Below are 22341 nucleotides of genomic sequence, written 5' to 3'. Positions count from 1 at the left end.
TGATGGGTCTGAGGGCCATGTTCTGCTCCAGGGCATAACCAGGGGGGTTTATCAGGCTGTGGAGGCTGCAGTTAGAGGTTTGGGCATCACAGTGGAAGGCTGGAGCACCTCAGAATAGTAAGTTTTGACTGCTGCTCTCACCTGTCCATTTTATTCAAGTGTTGAAAGGCTGCTTTGCAGTTAACCCTCATGTGGATAATTAACTCTCATGTCTTAAACTATTTCTACCAAAAGCTTTGCTCAGTAAATCAAGGTCCTAAAAGGCTCAGGCAGCTGATAACTATTTTAAGAAAATCTAGCAAGCCCTGGCTAGAATCAGATACAGAAATTACCAGCTCATCCCTAGTCTGCATTCCTGGAATCCTGGGCATAGCTATGGACAGGTCCTGCCACAGATGTAACACTGCACAGGGAGAATGGTTTGCCACAGGCCTGAAATCTCACAGGACAACTTATTTTTATCTGTTGTAGGAGACCAAAACGTTGAGTACAAGAAGATGGTGTGGCACAAGGACTGCTTCACCTGCAGCCAGTGCAAGCAAGTGATTGGATCTGGGAGCTTCTTCCCCAAGGGTGATGACTTCTACTGTGTCTCCTGCCATGAGCACAAGTTTGCCAAGACCTGTGCTAAGTGCAAGAATGTAAGTGAGTCCTTCCCCTCTGCAGAGGCAGGTGCCAGAACCAGCCCTCGTGTGCCTTTTGGGAGCTGGGAGGGTGAACCAGCAGACAAACCATGGTTCACCTGGTTTACCATTGGTACATTGGTTCACCTGGTTTACAATACTGATGTTCTTCCTCTGAGATACCAGTGCCAGCAGCTGGTGCAATGGTGGGAGAGCTGATGGTTCCTGTGCATTACAGGATCTGGGCAGGGGTGGTTGGGTTAGCTGATGGCAACACTGCAGAAATCAAGTGATACCAGTCTGGCACTTGCCTTGGGGTAGTTTAAACTCTGCAGTGGTACTGAATATTCAAGAAGTGAAACAGTAGCTGTTTTACAACTTCTGCAACTGATTAGTGTGGAATTTCAGTTACTGCAGGTAAAAGAAAGTATTATGACAGTGCCAGTTATGTGGGATTTCAGGTTAGAGGGACTCAACTGCACTGGTCAATTAAATTTTGATGCAAACTTTGCAAAGATCCTCTCCACGACAAAGCTTTCCTACCCAACACCCCTTGCCTGTGTCACCTCTCTTGTCCCCTGCTGATTCTTAACCACACCTCTGCTCCTCCTCTCCCAGCCCATCACTTCTGGAGGCCTCACTTACCAGGAGCAGCCTTGGCATTCCGAGTGTTTCATTTGCTCCAACTGCAAGAAGCAACTGGGAGGGAAGCGCTTCACAGCTGTGGAGGATCAGTTTTACTGTGTTGAGTGCTACAAGGAGTGTGTTGCCAAGAAGTGTGCTGGATGCAAGAATCCTATTACAGGTATGTTGGCTTAAATGCAGCTCCAGGGCAGTGGGTGCTGAAGGTCAGGACAGTGATCCCCCAAAGACAGGGAGCCCAGGGATGGGTAACATCAGAAGCAGGTCTGGTAACCCAAGCCCAATCCCAGCATTTTACATGTGATCTGACTCTTGAGCCACGTGCTTGTGTTGGATGGAGGCTGAGCTGGTAACTGAGCTCTGCAGCCTCTGCATGTCTCAAATTTACCTCCTTCAAAACTCCCCCAACCAGAACTATTCCCACCCATATCTTAGACTGGGATCCTTAAGTCTAAAACGAGTGGTGTTTTATTGTCCCAAAGGGACATTTGCAGCCCTTCTGCTGTATTTTACACTTAAAACTGACTGGATGACAGATCTCAGGTCTGAAATGTGGGCACTGTCCTGCCAGTCCCACGAGGCTCACATTCCATCCTGCATTTTAGAGCCCAGATCTGAGCCCTCAAGTGTTTATCCCAACCTGTCCTTGCTCCACATCTCTCCTTGATTGCTGGAGAAAGGAGCCAAGGGAAAAAGCTTATTGCAGAAACAAGCCATGCAAGCCTTATGCTTGTGTTTCTTCTTCAAGAAACATCAGAAGATGGAACAAAACCATGGCTCAGCTGCCACTTGGGTGTTTCAGGCAGCCCCCGTGGCCTGCAAGCCTGGGGCAGCTCTGGGGGGGCAGCACCAGGCAGGGCTGGTTGGGACAGCCCAGCCAAGGCACCGCTACTATCGCCGTCCTATAATTGTGTTCTCTCCTAGCAGGATTTGGAAGAGGAACCAGTGTGGTTAACTATGAAGATGAGTCCTGGCACGATTACTGTTTCAAATGCACAAAGTGTGCCCGTGGGCTGGCCAACAAGCGCTTTGTTTGCCATAATGGAAAAATTTATTGTGCTGAGTGTCCCAAACGACTGTAAATGAGCAGATGTAAGATGGATTTTAAAGCCCTGCTTTCCCAAACAGCCCTGGTAAAAGAGCAGGTTTTTGCATGCTGAGAGTTTTAACTTTTTCCATTTTAGTGTAAGAACTAAATTAGCCTCAATATACTGGGTTTGACTTTTGAAGATCGTGCAGTACAAAAGCATGTAGCCTTGCAAAAATCTAACCCTGTTTCCAAGTAACTCCTAGTATAAAGGCTTGAAATGCTGTTAGATTTAGAGATCCACACACTGCATCATCTGTGTGTGGCTTAAACTAAAACAAATCTAGTTTTAAACTTATCTGGTATATGATTAAGCTTGGCACTTAACTGAAGTGGGTTTGACAAGGCATGCACCTCCAACAAAGAGATGCAAAGATTGCATGTGGGATCAGAGGGATCCATTATTATGCTTCTACAAGTACAGATACACAACAAACACTGCACCATTAATAAGTAATAAATACCTTAGCTTACTCTACAACACCACATTGCAGCACATGTAAGGAATGGCTTCATCTTACAGATAGCAATGTTTTGGCAGTGACATTTAGCTTAGTTAAGTTTCCATAACCTTGTTTTAGTCTTGATTTCCGTGTGGTTTGCCTGCAAGTTTTCCTCATCAGCTTTTTTTATATTATTGTTTAAACAAGGCTGTCTATGTATAATTATTAATCCATTAACAAGTAGTAAATCTTTCACCTACAACATGCACATGCATTTACAAGTGCCTTAAAAATAGCTCATTCAAGGCTAGCTCTCCTATCATGTCAGTGTATGTTTAGTGACTGAATAAAAGTGAGACTAGTGCCTGCTTGGAATCCATAGTCTGGAAATTATTTTTTTTCATTTTGCACATCTTATCTGATTGACATGTCTTAGGGCTAAGCTACTGAAACCAAGTCTACTACATTGATACTGGCAAAGTAAGAGTCAGCTGTGCTGTCATTGAACCCTTAAGTATCTGAGGACTAAAGCAACAATTTCCATAAACTAATTATTTTTTTTTAATATATAACTGACACTGGACCATCTGCCAGAAACAGCCTGTGTGAAAAAGCCCTTTGGAGAGCATATGTACAGCCACCATTCATGCACAGATCCACCACGCTTCAGCAACCTGAATGCTGGTTTAAGGAAGTTTTGTTCCACAGTAGTGAAATACTTTATCAACTGGATCTGCTCCAGCCATTCCCTTTCAACAACTGATAAAGAACCCTTGCAAGAAAATGAAAGGCAGCATCTTGCTGGTCACTGCTCCACTGCTGGACTCACCCTCACAACACAGAGATGCTGCTGCTGCAGGGGAAAGGCAAAGCTGGCAGGGAAGAGCAGGTTAAAGAATCCCTCAGTTCAGAACACGCCATCAGCACGGACAAACACAGCAAGAGCTGAAGGTGTTAGTGCAAATCCCCTCCCAACCACACAGGCAGCTACTGTGGCAATCTGGAGCAGTTAGAGCAGCACCAGAGTGCATCCCAAGGCAGGTCAGCATGGCAAGGGGTGGAGAGGCCTAGTAAGGTCACATTTAACATTACAGAAATAAAGCATTGTTCAACTGCAAAGTTTATTTAACTGTGCACACGTATTTACACAGGGCTGGAGCAGGCCAGCCAACAAATCTCAGCACAGAAAAAATATCGGCATCTTTGTTAGAATGATTGTCTCTGCCAGAACAAACAGCTATCATACAAAAATACAGTTCTCCTTTCACCTAAGGCACTGCTCTAAAGTCTAAAACAGTTCTACAGGATCTCTGAACAGCAAGAGGGGAAGGCTGAGGGCTCCTGTTGCAGCACAGGTGTGCTTCCAGCAACCCCAGTGCACACACAGCTGCTGCTGGCCTGCACCACTGCCACCGAGGGAGCAGCCAGTGGCTTGGAGCAGGTTTTGAGACAGCTACTTTTAAAGTAATGACCTATCCAGTCTATCTGTTACAGGAGACAACAAGGCTGCATTATTACTTTTAGTAGCAATTTTCAGAAGATGCTTCGTTAAACTCTTCATGCTGAAAAAAGCAGGCAAATTCAGGTTAAATAGATTATTTAATGCAGGCTTTAGGGGAAGGGAAATATATATGCAGTTTGCAGCCACTGTTATAGAGCTGGAACTGGAACACTTGGAATAATTAACATGAACAAAACATGACTTCAATGGTCTAATACTGTTATGTACACAATAAAATAATACTTCCATAAGTGTAGATAAATAAGTAATTCAAAAGGAAAACATTTTTTAAAAGCTAACACCTTAAACTGCATCAACAGACAAATCTAGGGACTCAACATTTTTGCAATGTATTAGAGCACATGCTGAAAAATGTTTTGATGTTTGCCAATAGATTAAAACATATTAGTGATGGTACAACACTTGCATTTTGAAACTGCCAATATTTTCACATTAGATAAGGAATTTTTCTTCTCCATTCAAAATTGAAAATACTCAATTTTGCATTTTTAAATAGCACATGAACCAACAAGCAACAACATTTTTCTAGACATTAAAAAGGGAGTTCAGCTTTAACATACACTGAGTGAGTCTTTTATTTCATCAAGATCATTTTAGAAATATGCAAAGTCTGCAGCTAAGTGGGGAGCCTCCAGTGGCATGTTCTACATGATACTGATATGAAAATAATAATAAAAAAAAAAGACTCAATCAGGTTACTGTAAAGTCTGTAAAGGGGAAACAAGGAATAACTTGAACTTGGAAACTTTATCTAACAATTAGCTAAACGAACAAAAAAAGAACATTAGCACAACAGTTTCCCTGAAATGTTTCAAGGTGCAAATTAGAAGTTTGTCATCCCTCCCCTGTTGTTTTTTGCAAACTTGAAGATGGATAAAGGTAAACAAGCAGCTTTTCAAAACAAGGCCTTCGGTACTTGAGAAAACACTGGATTACTGAAGTGCAATCAGATTATTTCCAGGTCTCTAGTGTTCACAGTTCTGTCCAAAGAGCAAAGAAAAGAAAACATTTAACCATCATAACTGTGTGTATGCCACATGCATCCATCATCACTGTCAGTCTACATCCAGGAGTGAGCACAGAACCACTTGGTCACTTACAGTCCAAAACCAGCACAGTAGACTTTCTTTCTTTTTACAGGAATATTAGGAATATTACAGGAATTTCAAAGTTATGTACAGAATTCTTAAACTGTATTACATTTAAAAATTTTCAAGCTCAAAATTAAAAGGCCACACTTCCTTCACTAAAAAGGTAATGAGTCTGCTCACAAGAAAAAGTGAACAGCAGAACCACAATAAATGTGTCTGTCCCATGGCCCTGTTTGGTGTGGCCTCAAGGGATGCCCTCATCAGGGTGTGCCCATGGAACTCAAATTCACCGGACGCAGAGTGACAGAGGAGACTCAGGAAACAGCTCAGTCTAGGAAAGTGCTACACTTTAATCAAGGAAAGTGCTACACATCACTGGAAGGAAATGTGGATAGCAAGGCTTGTTCTTCCACTAGCATTCACTTCAACTGATCACACAGTCATTTATCCCATGGAAAGAGATCTCCTGTGAAAACAGCCCTTTGGGGTTTGGCTCCAACACCAGAGAAGTCCATTCTTACATAAACTGGCTTTCTGAAGCTTCTCTGACACACTATGCACTGTACTGCATCAGGGCTTGGCTTCTCAAGTACATGAGGCTTGAGATGCAGCCCTGCCTCTTGCAGAAAATTCAGAATATTTTGTGTACAGCTTTACTACTCCTCCCAAAACGTAACACAACCATCTGTGGAATTTCAGGTTGGTGTTACCTGCCTCAGTGTAGTGAAAGACTGTTCTACAATAAGTAGAGAGGACAGCTAATACACTGCTAAGAGACTGAGGAGACCCTGTAAGACCACACAGGTCAGCATCAAAAACAGAACATGCCTAGGAGTGAAAAGATCTGGTGTGTAGAGTTACATCAGACACCTTTTAAACTATTTTGTATCTTCAAAAGTAACATGTGCCATTTAACATGTCTTAGAAAAACCTTAAATACAACATATGAGCTTCAATGCTGTTTGGAACTTCACATGGGCTCAGCTGTGTCTTTGGAAGAGCCTTAATGTTGGGCCTTATCAAGTCCCTAAAAAGGCATCAGTTGGTGACTCCTTTTGACAGAATTCAAGTTAAAAGCACTAAAGAAAGAGCCTTCCCTCCAGTCTACACACTGGAAAAAGTGCCTTGAAAATAAGAAGCTGTAGTTAAGGCAAGGAGAGCAAAACACAAGGAGGTGAATTGCCTAGCCAGGGGAAGAGAAAGACAGGGAAGTCAGCTTGGATTACCTGATGAAGCATCTATAGGTTTGGTCAATGAATTCACTGCACCATCTTCCTCAAAAGCCAATTTGGGACTAGAAGGTAGTGTAGCAGCATCATTCAAGTTTTGATTACAGTTACCAGCAGAGATGCTGTCCGAGCTCAGTTTGGTTGACTTGGAATGTACTCCAACATCAATGAACTCCTCAAAAGTCCAGGACCCAGATTTTCCATTAAGATTCTGAATAAGTCCAATTGTATGATCAGCTCCATGAACACCCAACTTCCCCGAGTCATCAATAACCGCTTCTTTTGCAGGATGACTACAAAAAACAGAGAATGGAAAAATAAAAAGCTTGTGTTGCAGTTTCCACATGTTTAACCTTTACATTGATTCCAGGACAGATAATTAACAGTCTGCATACTCTGCAAAGCACTGAATATCCCACAGGGTTCCCTGACAAGCTTCAGCTGCCACAGAGTCTCCCCTCCAAGAGCCAATGGGGAAGAACTCAGCAATATATACTCATTTTTTACTATACTGACAGCCCTCAGGTAAGGTTTCTGCCTCTAGAAATTTGATATAAGAAAGTAACAAGTTTAAAGCTTTGATTATAAAGTCTTGATTTTTGTAGGGTGCATTTTTAATTTTTTTTCTCCAGCTAAGATTTTTTGAACACAAAACTTAGTCTCAGAAGACCAGCAATATTTAAAACAGATTCAAAAGCTAAACCCAAATTATGGATGAATTTTCACTCATTCTTAGAAAATCATGGAAATGTCTTTATATTCCATCACTGGAGGAATGACATTAATTTATCATCACTTTAAAAAAGTGTTCATAATGTCATTTCTAAATCATTAGCATTTAGATGAGCAAATGGAACAAGCATCAGAGGACAAATTTTCCAGTAGTAGATGAAAAAGCTTTATGTTAAAAAAAAAAAAAATTGAAACAGTAAAAAACCCAAATTCTTCACTAAGGGAGGCTTCTGCATTGTATCTTGTGCTTTGGCACAACTGACAGTGTTCTAGAGCTTTCTGCAGGTTATTCTTCCTTTTCAGTGTTATCTTCCTCCCTCTTGTTTCATGTTTTGTTAATGAGAAGAACTGCAAGGCATTTAAATGAAAAAGGTTTCAAGGCAATTTCAGTTTTTATAATCAACATTGCCATGTTGCTGGCTGTGTGTCTCACTCCTCAGCAAAGGCAGCACTGTTAACAAGGTGCCATCTAAACAAACAATGATGCTGAGCTACCTGCCCTGTGTGAGGCTGTGAGCTGACAGCACACACCACATGGCTGGAGAAAGGCACACAGACCCCACGGAGCCAGCAAGGTGCTGCAGACAGCACTGATTCATTTAAACACAGACAAGAACTCTCTTGTGGGAGAGCTCAGTGCTCCCACAGTACAGCAGACTCACCTGGAATCCTTTAGCTCAGAAACACACAGAGACCCCTCGTCACTTTTCAAGTCACTTCCATTCATGAACACTTCACTGGCCTTCAACTCTGACTCATCTTGTGCCTCAGATTCTGCAGAGATCATGCTTTGTGCAGTCTCTAAACAATCTTCTGCCTCCCCCTTGATGTCCTGGAGCAAGTCAACACCATTTAGCTTTCCTGCACATTGTGGGGAGGGGGGGAGGAGAGAAAATTAAATGCAAGAGAGAAAAGAACGTGAGTAGCAGAATTGTTATTCTAGATGAATAAAATACAAGTGCCAAAATAATATTTCCAGCCAAACCCCGAGGCACTTGGCTTCAATAGATTTGTCTACAGACAAGCTGCCTATATCAACATGAAATTTGTTTTTCATCTTCAAAAATCCACTTGTAAAATGAAAGCATGCTGCCTGAATTTCACTCTCAAATAATTTTGACTGATTCTCTGTTCAAGGGAGTCCCCCGGCATCTCTGGGACTGGTGTCTCAGGCCATCCCAGTGCTGTTAGGACTGCAACAGAGCTTAAACATCACTGGAACTCACTGCCACCCAGGCCTGACTCCCTCAGCTTCCTTACCTGGCTGACCAGTCTTCTCAAGACCCAACTCCTCCTCCTCTTCAATATCCTCTCCCTCCATCACCTCCGAGACAGACTTCCCTTCATTCTGCAACTGAATTGCCACAGTGTTATTTGGAACAACTCCCTGTCCTCCACAGTTTCACATATTCAGTCACAGCTCCCACACAAGACCATTCTGGGTCCAGAAGTGAGGCCACATGAATTCAAAGGCTCACAGACAACCAGGTCACCCAGGAACATGTGCTCTGCAGAGCCAGAGCCTGTGGGACCCACTTCCACCTCCCACCTATTATTCATGAGATCCTTTTCCCCTCATTTCTCCAAGGTGTGTGCTAAATTTTTATTGATTTTCAGCGACTGGAAGACTTGAATATTTGAATGTTCAAAGAGGAACAACTATTCCTCAATATGTACAATTTTCCAAAAAACTTAGGTCACTGCATTAACAAAAATACATCCAGTTTACTGTAGCAATATCAATCCAAAGAGAACTGCTCTAAACAATTCTTTTGCTTTAAGCAAACAAATGATGCCAGAATTCTAAGTTTTCTGGCAGAATGCATACAGCTGAAAAAAAAATCCATTACTAAGGAGTGTTTGGTTAAAACAGTGTTTTAAAAACCAGTCTGGAAGTGATAACACCAGATAACATTGTGTCTACAGGCCTAGAACAAAAATGTAACAAAGACTCTTCACACAGCAAGCAAAGCAGAAGAATGTGTGCAATGGCAAGCTACTGGAAATTATTCTGGTGCACCAGAACTCTGCACTTCCTGTGGAAGCCATTTTGTGTAAAGATAACAGAGGAAGACAGGATACAAGGCAAAAAGTCCTTTTCTGTCATTATACAGATCAAAGTACCTTGGACTCGTTTTGATCCGATTTCCGTGTTCTTTTCATTATTTCTTCGATTCTCTGTTAAAACATGGAGAACATTTACAATGACTTACAGAACTTTATATTTCAGCATTCTGGTTAAAATTCATCAATCATAATATATTTTCATATTTCATGAGTGTACTATTTTCATCACTGTTTTTAAATCTCACAAATCAGAGCTGGCAGCCTTGAAAAAAAACCACACTTCTATTTAATTGCATCTGTGACCATTTGCCTGTTCATTTTAGGCTGAGAATTCAAAACAGGCTACCTTTTTCCTTTCAAGCCTTTCCTGCATATTTTGCTGCATAATCCTCTCCCTTTCCAGTCGCTGTCTTTCAGCCTCTTCTTGAGCTTTTGCTTCAGCTTCTTCTTTCTGAAAATAAAACAAAAAGAAGAGAGCACCCAGTGCATAACTTATTCCAACAGTAAAAAGCAAAAGGAGTTATAGAATCTAGTTCAACACAGACAGGAACATCAGACAATCACTATTCAATATGACCACACACTACAATTAAATGTCAATTACCTAGTTACTGACATGAAATATATATTACTATGATATTAAAAAACTGAAACCAACTATATTGAGGTAATGCAAATGTTCTGAATGTTGCTGAGATACTGAATGTTGCTGTTCAGACTATGCTTTGGGATGAACATTTGGCTAATGAGGACAATCTATAAAGTAACAAGACAGCCATTAAATTCTGAATGTGTCAAGGTTAACTTAAAAATCTTGGCAGTTGGGTATTGCCACCAAGACACTTGGTGCTGAACATCTTCTACTCCTTCTACACTGGAAAATCTTTTCCAGTATAACTGCCAAGAAGACAGAAACATAGTTAACACTCTGAGTAATTGCTGTTAACAAACATTTAAAGAAATATCCAGACACATGGCAAAACCATTCACAGCTCTTTGAACACGAAGAATTTCAATGTAAAACTGTTTTAGTTTTCAGAATTAATCTAACTTAAGGAAAGCCTGCTTTCTGCAGAACTGCTCCCTTCAGTTCAAAGGATGCCTTTGTAAAGGTACTTGCTGTGGAAGACTATTCAGCAACAGGAAAAGCAGACTTGGAAACACTACCAATCTTTCTTTGAGAGGAATCAGAATAAACCAGATTACTTTCCAGACAGACCATCTTCTTGTAACTCATAGCTGTCTGCTTGTAAAGTGGGCTCAGTACAAATATTTTACATATGCAAAACAGCATCCCTGATGACTAAAAAAAAATATTCCAAAATAGCTGCTTCTGCCCACACTTGAATTTACTAAATGCTAGGGGAAAAAATTAAAAATCACAGAGACCAGGGCAAGGAAAAGACCTACAGACAGTCTCAAATCCATCTCAGACAGGATGAACTCAGCCTCACATCATGCCTGACAGATTTGTCAAAACCATTCTGTGAAAGAAAAATCAAAGACAACCCTCTTGAAACCACAGCAGCAGCTTCTTCCAGGAACCCAGCTGGAGGCACAGACCTGCTGTTGAAGCTCTGCAAGTTTCTCCTGCTCCTCCTGCTCCCGGCGGAGCCTCTCCTCCTCAGCCTGTCTCTGCTGCTCCTCCTGAGTCTGCCTCCTTTCCTCCTCCTGCTTCCGCAGCTCCTCCTCCCGCCGCGCCTTCTCCTCAGCTGCTCTCCTGGCCACTTCTTCTTCTCTGATTCTACAATTTCCAAGGTACAGATTACTGGGTATTTATTTCTTTAAAAGTGTGCATGCACAAGAGACAGAGTAGGAAAGCAAGAAAGTTCTAGGCAGTCAGAAACAACTGGATAAAGACACTTTCTGGTGTGGATTTACGAAAGCCACTATCCAGACTTGTCAAAGTGAAAATTGGAATAACTTGGAAGAAATTATCTGTGAATAAATGCTCTTTGCTGATTAAGTCAAGGCAGGTTGCTCCAATAATGGAATGTTTGATTGAGAACTGGATTAAGCAATGACCATCTAATAAAAACCATCTGCAACCATGACATGAATGAAGCTTATCATCACTGTCAAACATAAATTTAGTGGGATTCCCTAAAAGACTGTTTCTTCTATACCCTGAATTCAGAGATACTCTGAAGGTGTACACTGCCAGCTCTTGCAGACATACAGAGCAGATCTGATGACATATTTCTAGAGCAGATTATATGCAAATTTCTGACAGCTTCATAACCACAACTGGGAAAGCGACAAAATCTGACACTCCACCCTGTTTATAGAAGCAGACAGGTGACCCCTGATCTGGAACAAGTTTAGTCAGCACTAACTTAGCCATTTAATTCAACAACTTCTATGCAGTGAACCAAATGCACACTGATTTAACACTTTTAATTACTTGCCTGCAACATTTCTGATTCATATTTCATATCACTAAAGTGAGATTTAATGTACCATCAAACCACTGCCTAAGTTGATGAAAGGAAAGTTTAATACAGAGAGTTTGACTCTTTCAAACCAAACACAAGCGCTACAAAGAGCATATTCTAGTTGTGAAACAAAAGCCCCACTGGTATCTGGAAGGAAAAAGCAGTGATTTCACAGGGACTGTGCATTACATATGTACTGAGAAATAAACTGATGTTACACACAATAACTTGTCCCAGGTTGGTGCCAGTGCCTCTCAGCTTCAGGAACTGTATTAACATATGCAGGAAGTTAAATTAAAACTAAGAAAACATATACAGCTGGAGTGTCCTTTCCAACCACACCCCACCACTGAGAGCATCCCTTTCTTCCCCTCAATTGTTACCTTTCCTCTTCTTGCCTCTGAATTCTTTCTTGGTCTTCACGCTCTCTTTGCTCCCGTGCCAGACGTCGCTTCTCTGTCAGGATTTTAGCAGCTTCTTCAGCTGTGGTGGTCCCTGCTACTGTTTTGCTACCTGATTCTGCAAAGGTTAAAAGAATCTGCTGTTAGAAAGTTCCAGGAACTTAAAACTATGAAAGATGTTATCTCTGTGAGGTGAGATCTTATGGCCAACTGATTCAGTATCTTTTCCATCAGTGCTCATCACACAGTGATTGCATCCTTATCTGTAACAGGCCTGCAAGAGCCAGAGGGGAGCCCTGGAGATGCAGAGCCACGATATCTGACACTGAAATAGTAACAGCTCATTTCAACACTGATCCAGCCATATTCCAGATCATACACTTCAAGATACTCTCCATTTATCACAGCATTTAAAAACATGTCTCTGACAAGACACTCTCATTTCTGTAATGTTTGAACACTGATAAGAAAACTGGAAAAAATCTGCTTTAGGAAATACCTTTCACTTCCTTCTAATAAAACTGAACACACGGGACCCTAAAGAAGAAATTATCGTTCTTCTATTTTTCTTGTTTCATAACATTAACATTCATTTATATTTACTGAGTATCTTGGTGTGCAAATGCTCATCATTTTATCTGGCCCTGAAGGCACATACTAATGACTTCAGTAATACCATATTTCTATACATCAGCAACCAATCAATTTCCAATTTACATGGAGATCAAAACAGCTTCATCACCAGGTGAGTAAATCTTTGCAGGTCCTGCTGTTTATGCTTCTTCATGACCTGCCTGGTGTTCAGGTGTCTGAACATCAGAGGCGCTATTACAAATTAACATCAGGAAAAAAGTCAAAACAGAACCATCTTGCCATCCAGCTGCTCTCAATATTTAAACTGAAAGAACTCTGATTTCTATCAGGTATTCCCTAGAAGTATTTTGGTTTGAATGAGATTTAAGAGCTCATCATCTGAATATTCAGAGAATCAGTTCCTGATGTCAGTAGAGCAGCAGCATCATAATGTTGGTGAGGACCTGCCTTTCTCCTAACATTTCACAAATCAGCACATGTATGTTTGCTTAACATTTATAAAGCATTAAAGTCAAGGTACTTTTAATGAACTATGACATCAGGGTTTGACCACTTGTTTTACTTCTGACCTGAAGACAAATCATTCAAAACACAATGTCATCATTAGGAACTTTAATACCTGAAAAGCTGCTTAGGCCCCACGGACACACAATCACTACCTGCAGCTGCAGGATATAATTACACACAGCAAACTCTCAGCAGCTGAATCATGGCTGTCTTTTGTGCATAAAAATTGTCCTTGCAGTCCTAAGAAAAGCATTTCAGCACTGATGTAGTGCAGGCATAGACAGTGTTCTAACATTTAGATTTACCCAAAGCTGAGAAAACACCACCTCCCCAGACAACACACTGCTTCTGATGTGGGAAAAGTTGCAGTCATGTTGGTACTAACAAAAATCAGCCATGAGTGTTCCAAATTTGAACTCAGTCAAAAGGGGTCCTCCTCCTTCTGAGCAAGAAAGACCATTTTGCATTTACAAAACCATTAGCAGATCTGCCTATTCAAGACAGGCAGATGCTTTTTTTCCAATATTCTGAAACTTCCTAGGTTTCATTTACTGTTGCCAGTGTACAGCCATGAAGAATGTCTCTCTCTTCCTCTGCCATATGAGTGTACTTTCTGTTCAGACTACTCACTTTTCACAGCAGAGGCCATTTTTTTTGTTGCAGGTTTGCCATCTGTCCCAGTTGTATCAAATTTGGTTGACACTTAATGTCAGGTTTAACCTATTTCCCCTCAAAACTGAACCTAAATAAGACAACCTAATGCTCAGCAAGAAGCCTAAAGGTTTTAGACTTAAGTTCTAGGGTTACAGCATGACGACAGTTTAAGAATGATATCTGGTATTGACAGAAGAAAATTAGTCACAACAGTTCAGAACACTGCAGATATGGAAAGAACAGGCGGAAAAAAGAAGAAAGGGTTGGGGACCTTCCCACTGCATTCTCACTTCTGCAGTTTTACTGATGATTTCCATATGGGTACTTCAATACTGTTTTCATCTCCATGTATCCCTGTACAGCCTGTTTCCATAGGGCAGGACATGAGATTTTCCAACATGATTGCTAACATGCCATAAGAAAATTCTGACTGTCTTTTGCACTCAGCTTCCTTTTCCTTGTACTCCTAGTCATTCTTTTTATCAAAGGACTTCCCTCTTTGTAAGGAAAGGGGAAAGAGAGAAAGATGCAAGAGAAACAATCTCTGAACACTTGCAAAATGTAGTACTAGCTGGATGGAGGGAAGATTCCAACAGATTTCAAGGTAAGTAGTTAATTCACAATTAATCTAGGAATCATATTTCAAAGCCTTCAATACCCAGATACACAAAATGTGAGGCTCCATGATAGTTTATTACCTATCATCATGCATAAGGTGAGAGCTCATGAAGGAGCACTTCTTATGCTTTAAGTTGAACAAGCCTTTTAATTCTCAGAGAAGCTGCGAGAGGCTGCTGCCAGAAATGACAACTGCTCCAGTCACTGAAAAATAAAAAGTGTTTTACTGTGGAACAGTATATTGCAGGAGGAAGACAAAAAACAAGACAAAAACTTGATTGCTGTCGGCAACAGGCAAACAAGTTCAGTTTGAAGGAGAAGAGATGGGATATGAAGATACAATTGCACAAAGCTGAAAGTAGGCTAAACCTACAAGACCTAGAGACTGATTTGCCACATGCCATTCACTGGTGTGCTCTGACTTCAGAAGCTGTCTGGGACAGGGAATTGCACCAACCCATGGGTGAACTGCTAACACAGACCTGTAAAATGAAAATTGCCTTGAAAACTGAAAGGAACTTCTTAAGAAAAAATATTTTTGCCTCATATAGCAATATTGCAGTGTACCTAAACATTCAAAGAGAGAAATGAAATAATCTCTTATTTTGAAGAACATGCCCACTATTTCCTTTTGTTCTATGTGTCAAACAAAGAAGAGCTTTGCCCAGCCCCAGTAGGAATCACAACAAAGATGACTATTTTGAGATTAGAAATAAACTAATAGGAAAACAGATAAACTGGGTTAGTACAGTTTCAGAAGTCAGTATAGAGAGGAGACAGATCAGGCATCCAAGGAACAAGGACAGAGCTTCTTGTTCCAGAACAACTGGAAGATACAGGACTAGGACACATCATTATGGAGGCTTCAACCAGCTGATGACATTGACCAGAAGTGATGATGCTCTGAGGCACACAAGACATTTATCCACAGTATGGCAGCACACTCAGGGATGGACATTCTGACTGCAAAGACAAAGGATGTGACAGCAATTCGGATGTGGGACTTTGTACAAACATCCACCTCTGACAGCCAGGCTTCCTTGCACAGGAACACATGCCCAGAGAGCTCTACCACGAGTTCTTCAGGTGAATGACACTTCTTCACATCCAACAGAAGCCATGTCAGGAGGAGCCTCAGAAGTGGCAGAGAGTAGGAGCAGCCCAGGGAAGCACACAGGAACATGCAGTAACGTGCAGCAAGCACATGTTCCCACTTACCTGCTGTGTGAGGGACTCACCCCCAGCACTGCCCACTGGCTCTAACTTACATTCTAAAGATCCCTCCTTTTCCTGTCAAGGGTCCCCTAAGTCCTTCTGCACAGTGAACTTGCCTGCCAGACCTTATCAGAAGGCTCTCCCAGATTCTGCTGGAGATGGCAGCTGGCATTTTCCCCAGGGACAGAGGCCCTGGGCACAATGAAGAGCACTAGAACACTAATTACTTATGTGGTACATGACTTTCCTGAATCTACCAGGAAAACTTCTCAGTGTGACTTGTGAACTGATCACAAGGCAGCAATGACTGCACACTCACTGGAACTTAGGCCAAGGCAGCCTTCAAGCATTGTGAAAACTTTCTCTCATCCTGTGACGAACAGGAGCTGATTTTGTCCTCCAAGAAGGTCTCTACAGGAGCACTTTAAGAACCACCAACTGAACTGAAAGACCTTTGTGTAGTTTAACTACTGACTTTATAAACCTAAGCTAGCAGATCCCTCAGCTAGAGCAGCTGAAACCCAAAAGGCAAAGAGGATTTCTGCTTTTCTTAAAATTACAATACAAGTAGTAATATTGAAAGCTCCTGACTTAAATCTCCTAGTCAAATAAACCAACTACTGCATTAAAATTCACATCCCAAAGTCATAACATAAAAACTAATATATAATGAGCAATGAACATGTTCTGTCTTAGAGCATCCTACCCTCCAGGGCTCTGCCTCACCAGCCAGTTGTTTCCCCACTCCTAGCACACACTGGAGAGGCCTGGAGCAGGAGTGAGTCAGACACTGAGGAACACCCACCTTCTTTGGTCTTTGTGCTAGCTGCTCCTGCATCCCTCTCCAAGGCTAGGGAAGCACCTTGCTCTTGTCCTATTCCTTCTGTGCTCTTATCCTTTGGTTTGCTCTCTGCTTCAGTTTTCTTTTTGGTAATGTTTATAACACTTGGTGTGAGAGATGGACGCTGGATGGGTGCTGGTTTAGAGACTGGAGTAGGAGATGGTGGCCTTTGTTTAGACACACCAGGTGAAGGTGGGCGAGTCTTCTGCCTGTTGAAATAAAGAGTATTTTTCAGAGCTGCCTGTTGAAATAAAGAGTATTCTGCCTGTTGAAATAAAGAGTACTTTTCAGAGCTAACAATGAAAACCTCAACCACGCACCTCAGAAGAGCAGTCTCCTTTGTTTAGTTTATATTACATACCTCACTTTTAAAAGTAAATCCACCCACAAATTACTGGTGCCTTCCCTATAAAACTCAAACCAGGATTCCAAGACACCTTGGGCACCCGGCCTTGCTACCTGGGGCTAACATCAGAACAGGATTGCTGGCCCAGATCTCCATTTAATTCACATCTAGGATGAACCTCATGATTCCAACCCAAGAAACTTCCTGTGCTAATACAGGTGGAACACTTTATTCAAAAGCTTGCAGACTTTCGCTGGTTTTAGTGCACAGACTGCACAGAAGATTAGGGTGTGTTTTGTCTGCACAACAAAGGTTGAAGAAAAGCTGCATCCCTACTTTGGGAAAGGGAAATTGGACCCAAAATGAAGACATTTCTGTACAAACATGGCATAGCATAGGTCATCCAAACTCTAACAGCTCAGCTGTCTTGAGAGAGGAAGAAGTCTTCATTTTGTGCTGAATAAAAGGTATTTACACATACCTGACTGCAGAAAGGGTTGAGCCTGGGCACGTACCTGACTGCAGAAGGGGATGGAGGACGCTTCACCAAATTAGCAGGAGAGGGGGATCTTCTACGGGCAGACACGGATGGTGAGGGAGGGCGCCTCAAGCCAGAGCCTGGGGATGGTTTTTCTGTCTCTGATTTCTAGAAGATAAACAAAACCAAAATATTGCTGACTCTAGAATACATTGCAGACAGAAGAACTGCTATTTCAACAAACAAGCAAGTGGTCAACATGACACACTTTGAATTTCCTCTATGTTCCAGAACACAGACCTGGTCTGTGCTTAATTTTTACGTAAGTTAAACTTTGGGAACCATAAGCAGCAAACAGTACGCATTCAAGATACAAGAGAGATCAAGTACCATAAAATTCCAATTTGATTTTAATCCTCTATTTTTTAGGAAAATGCTATTGTACATTTCATTAATGCTTACTGAAAGCAGCAGCAAAGAAGGGAAACAGGATCTCATCCTGAGCTGTTCCAACCCCCCAGATTAATAGAAACTTAATTCCTGTGGGTTTTCAACAAACCTGGGTTGAATCAGGTGAACTCGCATCAGATGAAGACACAGAGGACTTCAACCTGTCGATGCTACGGCTGCGCACCGGCACTTTGGGAGCTGGGACTGGGGAACTGATGGAACTGGCTGAAGCTGAACGAGGACAGAGGTGAGATTCTATAAAAGTTAGGAATTTGACAAGACAAAACAAGAACCAAGTGCACAGCATAAGAACAGGAGAGAAGGAAGAGGGAGAAAAAGAGAAAGAGAGATTGTGTGTGTTAGAAACCATACAGGGAAACACCGCAGGCAGTGCACAGTGCAACGGGTCACAGACAGACACCACCACACAATTAGTACTTGGGAAGCAACAGCACCAAGAATAAACACTCTGAAAGCAGCAGTCTGGAGTAGATAAAAATAAAATGCTTTTCCAAAAATGAACCAAATTTGCAGTACACCAGCATTACTTTAATTTTAGTCAAGTTGCATTCGATCACAAACACTTCAGTTTTAATGACTTAGCATCTTTCCTGACAATTTTTTCATGAGAGGTTCAGATTTTAAACATGTTTCCTCTATACTCAAGGAGGAAACCTACTTTCTTTCAAAGGTGGTGTAAAAGAAATCTATCAAGAGAAATAGGTCAACTATTTAACTATGATACCTTTCCTACCTCAAGTGTCAATCTCTTCACACATAAGATATTGGAAGAAATTTTATCTTATTATTTTTTTACTAACATGATCACAGACAGATAAGCACATATAGATGCAAAAATATTCTAAAGCTAGATATTGGATTCTTCTATAATTCAAATACATTGTGACAAATGCAGCACTTACTTTTGTAACTTTATGGAAAATACATTTTATTTTTGTATTTACAGCATTTGTAAATGGAGACCTGCATTCTGTTTGTGCATAGGTTGTGTTAAAGCACAGGTACTTTTCTACTGAAATGAAAAAAGTACCTCTAAATCAACTTATAAAAATGTATCTTTAATTCAGCAATAAGGGAGTGTCATGTGCTAACAGTAACAGAAAAAAAGATGGCATTTCCCCACATGACATGAACTGAAATATTCATGGTAAAATAAAAGCAGCACATACAACAGGTGTGTAAAAATATGACTACTGACTACAAGCCAAAAAATAAATACTGATTATTAGACAAGGGGAACAGTGTGGAAATGTCACCGTTACTGACAAGGACCAAGTGAAATGGTGTAAGATAAAAAATAAAGATGTGATTTCATACTAAAGAAGAAACAAGCAAAACTGGGAACACAAGTTGTAAGGTAAAAGAAGAGAAAGGACTCCACATTGGTTCCACAGATGCATTTACTGGGGAATTATTAATTAACCAGTAACAATTCCAGGACATGTGGGATGCAGCTAGGGGGGTTAATTCCTGCAAATTCCTGCTCTAGTAAACTGAGCCCTGGTGTGGACATATCAGGTCAGTCTGGATCAACACAAAACTGCTTGAGTTAGCCAGGGTTTCTCTCTTCTATTATACCTTGACTTCTCCTATCAGCTGAACAAAGCCAGCTCAGGGTCCCCTGTACTTATCTCCAGGTAACCCTACTGTCATGTTCCTGCAAGAGTTTCTTCCCCTAAGGAAATTTAATTTTGCACTTTGAAATTACAGGTTTGCTTGTTTTAGTTCCTTTTTCCTTTCATTACCTAGTACTGTTCTAACCAGAATGTCTCAGACTGAGTTGAGGTACAAATGCAGATCTCTGTCAGTTAAAAAAGCCACACACAAAAGCCCCAAAATGAACACCAGCATCTGGTTCTCTGCAAAGCAAGTAAACCAGCACTGGAGTTTAAAAGCCAATATTATATGGTTTTGTAAAGTAAACATGCAACATAGCATATGAATTGGGTATTAATGACCACAGAAAATACTGGGTAAGTAAAATTACACACAACCACGTTTAACTGTCTGATCCAGAGTAGCACAGTTAGCAGCTACCATCTAAGCTCTTGCTTGAAGAGCAACTGTGTAAGACTTTGAGGCTTTGGTGCCCTCCTGTTACCTGAGGGGTCCTGTCCATCAGCCAAGGTAGCAGCACTTTTACTCCTAGCTAGGGAGGCCTGTGTGGGGGCGAGGAGGCGGCTGATTACGCCACTGTCCAGGGGACTGAGCTGGGAGCGGCGAGCTGGATGACAGGAACAAACCAAAAAGGATCCAACATGAAATCATATCATGGAAAACAAGCAGTACAAAGCAAAGGAAGACTGAGCATTGTTGCAAATCACAGTTTTTGGAAGATCAATACTGAAGTCATGGAGGGGGAATTCCAAAGGAAAAGCACAGAAGGGTTAAACACTGCAATCTCTTATGTTGCACTTCTTGCCTTGCTTAGTACAAGTCATTTTAATGTGCAGAGACTGGCACATGTACAACAGAGATGAATGCTGAATCCAGTCAAAGTATGAGATGTTTTTGACTGAGCTCTTCAGAGCTACATTCTCTAGATTGCAGGAAAGGCTGTTTTGGCGTAATAAACAGAAGGCTTGCGAGTCAAAGCCAGCAGTTATGGTCAAGCATTGCCTGCACACAGATTCACATGGACAGCACCCAACATTCTCTCATACAGGAAAGATTCTGAAGCAGAAATAATTTCAACTGTTGGTAACAGCTGCTATAAAGGAAAGTTTCAGAATTGTTAACTCAGAGGGAAAAACATGTTAGACAAGGTGCTATTCCTCAGGTTTAGGAGGAGTTCCCAGGAAAGAGGTTATTTGTAACCTAGTGGGAAATACATGGATCAAAAGAGACTGAAGTGAGAACAGCTTTCTTCCTTCTGCATGCACATGGTTTACTCCAGCAGCAGGAACAGAGAAGTTGCTTTTAAACTGAATAATGAAACGGAACTTTAAAAAGCAAAAGTAAGATTTAACTAAGAAGTGAACAGATCAATGGCATTTTTAGAATTTCTGACCTTTCAATCTACCAGATCTCAAATAGATTGCTTTCTTAAGCAGACACATGTTGCTATCTGCTTGCACTGCCATTTAATAAAGAGAAAGGCCTTCTTAGAGGATTTTTTTTTCTGTCCAGAAATAAAAATTTAACTTAACTTTTACCATTTTATCTCTAACACTGGGTAACAAAAAAGCCATTAAAAATCCTAGAAATTTAAGAACCTAGGAAATTAGTGAAATCAAGCCTATCCAAACTTTAAAGGCTTTAAAGAAATATTCAGTTTTATGAAACAACCACCTGGTTTTTCTTCCTTTTTCACTTTTTCTAGCTCTGGAGAAGATTGGGGTTTACTACTGATTCTACTCAAAGATGTGCTCCTCTTCTTTTCTGTTCCTCCTAGAGACCAAGCGTAAGGAAGATTATTTTTAACAAGATATGATTTTCTAAATTGCCATCCCATGCTTTGCTTTCACTAATCAGCTAAAATCATCAATGTATCATTATGAAGCACTATTTTCTCATTAGTTAAATGGTTTGGCTACCATTTGTCTACTTTCCCCCCACCCTTCCACTTTTCAGAGGAATAAGGCTGGTTTAGAGACAGTTACCCAATATCTGGCACTGCAATGTGCATAATGATATTTATGCCACAGTGCACAGACTGCATCAATGCCTGAGTGAAAACATTTATAAAGGAACTGGGACATGGTTTAAAGTCATCTTTGAATATCCCATTTACTGCCTCCCAGTTCTCAAAACAAACTGGTTTCTAGCACCTTTCTGTTCCACCTGTGAACCTTTGGGTGCTGACTGCTGGGAATGTGGAGGGACTTTGTTACTCAGTCTGTTTAATGAGGCACTTCTCTTTGTGGTACCTGGAAGTGAAAGTGCATGGATTAATTATGCTGAAAAGCCCAGAGGTCCCCTCCAACACCTGCCCCACTTCCCTAAGAGAGAAAGGAATGATTCAGTTGCTTTATGATATTGAATTCTTCAGAAGCAGAAAAACTGGATCAGGGAAGAACCACTTTATGTGAAGCATTACTTATTTTATTTCTGCATGTTTCCAATCACAGCAGCAGGATGTCATCCACAATAGATTCTTGTTTGACCTACTGAGGCCATCTTTGTACACCTTTAGAATACATGAGAATTTTAAAAGACAATTGTTCACATTCTCTGTGAGTGAGCCTAGAATTAACACAGAACACAGTGGTACGTGGAGATACTCCACTGATCCAGGACAAGCATCATTTTCTCATTTCCACATTCTGCTCCTTCACCCTCCCAGGCACACATGCACAACAGCAGCAATCTGGTTCATTTTGTGGCTGTATTTAATGTCCTGTGA

At 41.2% G+C, this 22341-nt stretch overlaps 2 protein-coding genes across 6 annotated transcripts in view; one reads left to right on the top strand and one right to left on the bottom strand.

Moving 5' to 3' along the window:
• FHL1 (four and a half LIM domains 1) overlaps window positions 1-3170 on the top strand; it is a 29467-nt gene extending 26297 nt beyond the window's left edge. For 4 of the 5 annotated variants that reach the window (XM_071442282.1, XM_071442278.1, XM_071442280.1 and 1 more), the window contains exons 4-6: window positions 472-641; window positions 1242-1428; window positions 2190-3170. In XM_071442282.1, the coding sequence (XP_071298383.1) occupies window positions 472-641; window positions 1242-1428; window positions 2190-2347 (515 nt within the window). In that variant the 3' untranslated portion in view covers window positions 2348-3170. The remainder of the gene's footprint in view (window positions 1-471; window positions 642-1241; window positions 1429-2189) is intronic. The other variant, XM_071442281.1, reaches the window with a different exon arrangement.
• Window positions 3171-3897: 727 nt separating this feature from the next.
• The window catches only part of MAP7D3 (MAP7 domain containing 3), a 42848-nt gene continuing 24404 nt past the window's right edge, over window positions 3898-22341 (bottom strand). Inside the window, exons 8-20 of the mRNA XM_071442277.1 lie at window positions 21767-21865; window positions 21288-21386; window positions 20098-20220; window positions 18085-18230; window positions 17563-17693; window positions 16666-16910; window positions 12255-12390; window positions 11000-11180; window positions 9783-9887; window positions 9494-9547; window positions 8630-8723; window positions 8032-8230; window positions 3898-6930 (exon numbers count right to left, since the gene is read on the bottom strand). Coding sequence (XP_071298378.1) covers window positions 6621-6930; window positions 8032-8230; window positions 8630-8723; window positions 9494-9547; window positions 9783-9887; window positions 11000-11180; window positions 12255-12390; window positions 16666-16910; window positions 17563-17693; window positions 18085-18230; window positions 20098-20220; window positions 21288-21386; window positions 21767-21865 — 1922 coding nt within the window. The 3' untranslated portion in view covers window positions 3898-6620. The remainder of the gene's footprint in view (window positions 6931-8031; window positions 8231-8629; window positions 8724-9493; window positions 9548-9782; window positions 9888-10999; window positions 11181-12254; window positions 12391-16665; window positions 16911-17562; window positions 17694-18084; window positions 18231-20097; window positions 20221-21287; window positions 21387-21766; window positions 21866-22341) is intronic.

This window comes from Agelaius tricolor, unplaced genomic scaffold (assembly GCF_023055355.1).
Source record: "Agelaius tricolor isolate 1412-34295 unplaced genomic scaffold, bAgeTri1.0.p SCAF_17, whole genome shotgun sequence".
NCBI lineage: Eukaryota > Metazoa > Chordata > Aves > Passeriformes > Icteridae > Agelaius > Agelaius tricolor.
The sequence above is the reverse complement of the archived record's forward strand: the minus strand, read 5'-3'. Positions and strand labels throughout refer to the sequence as shown.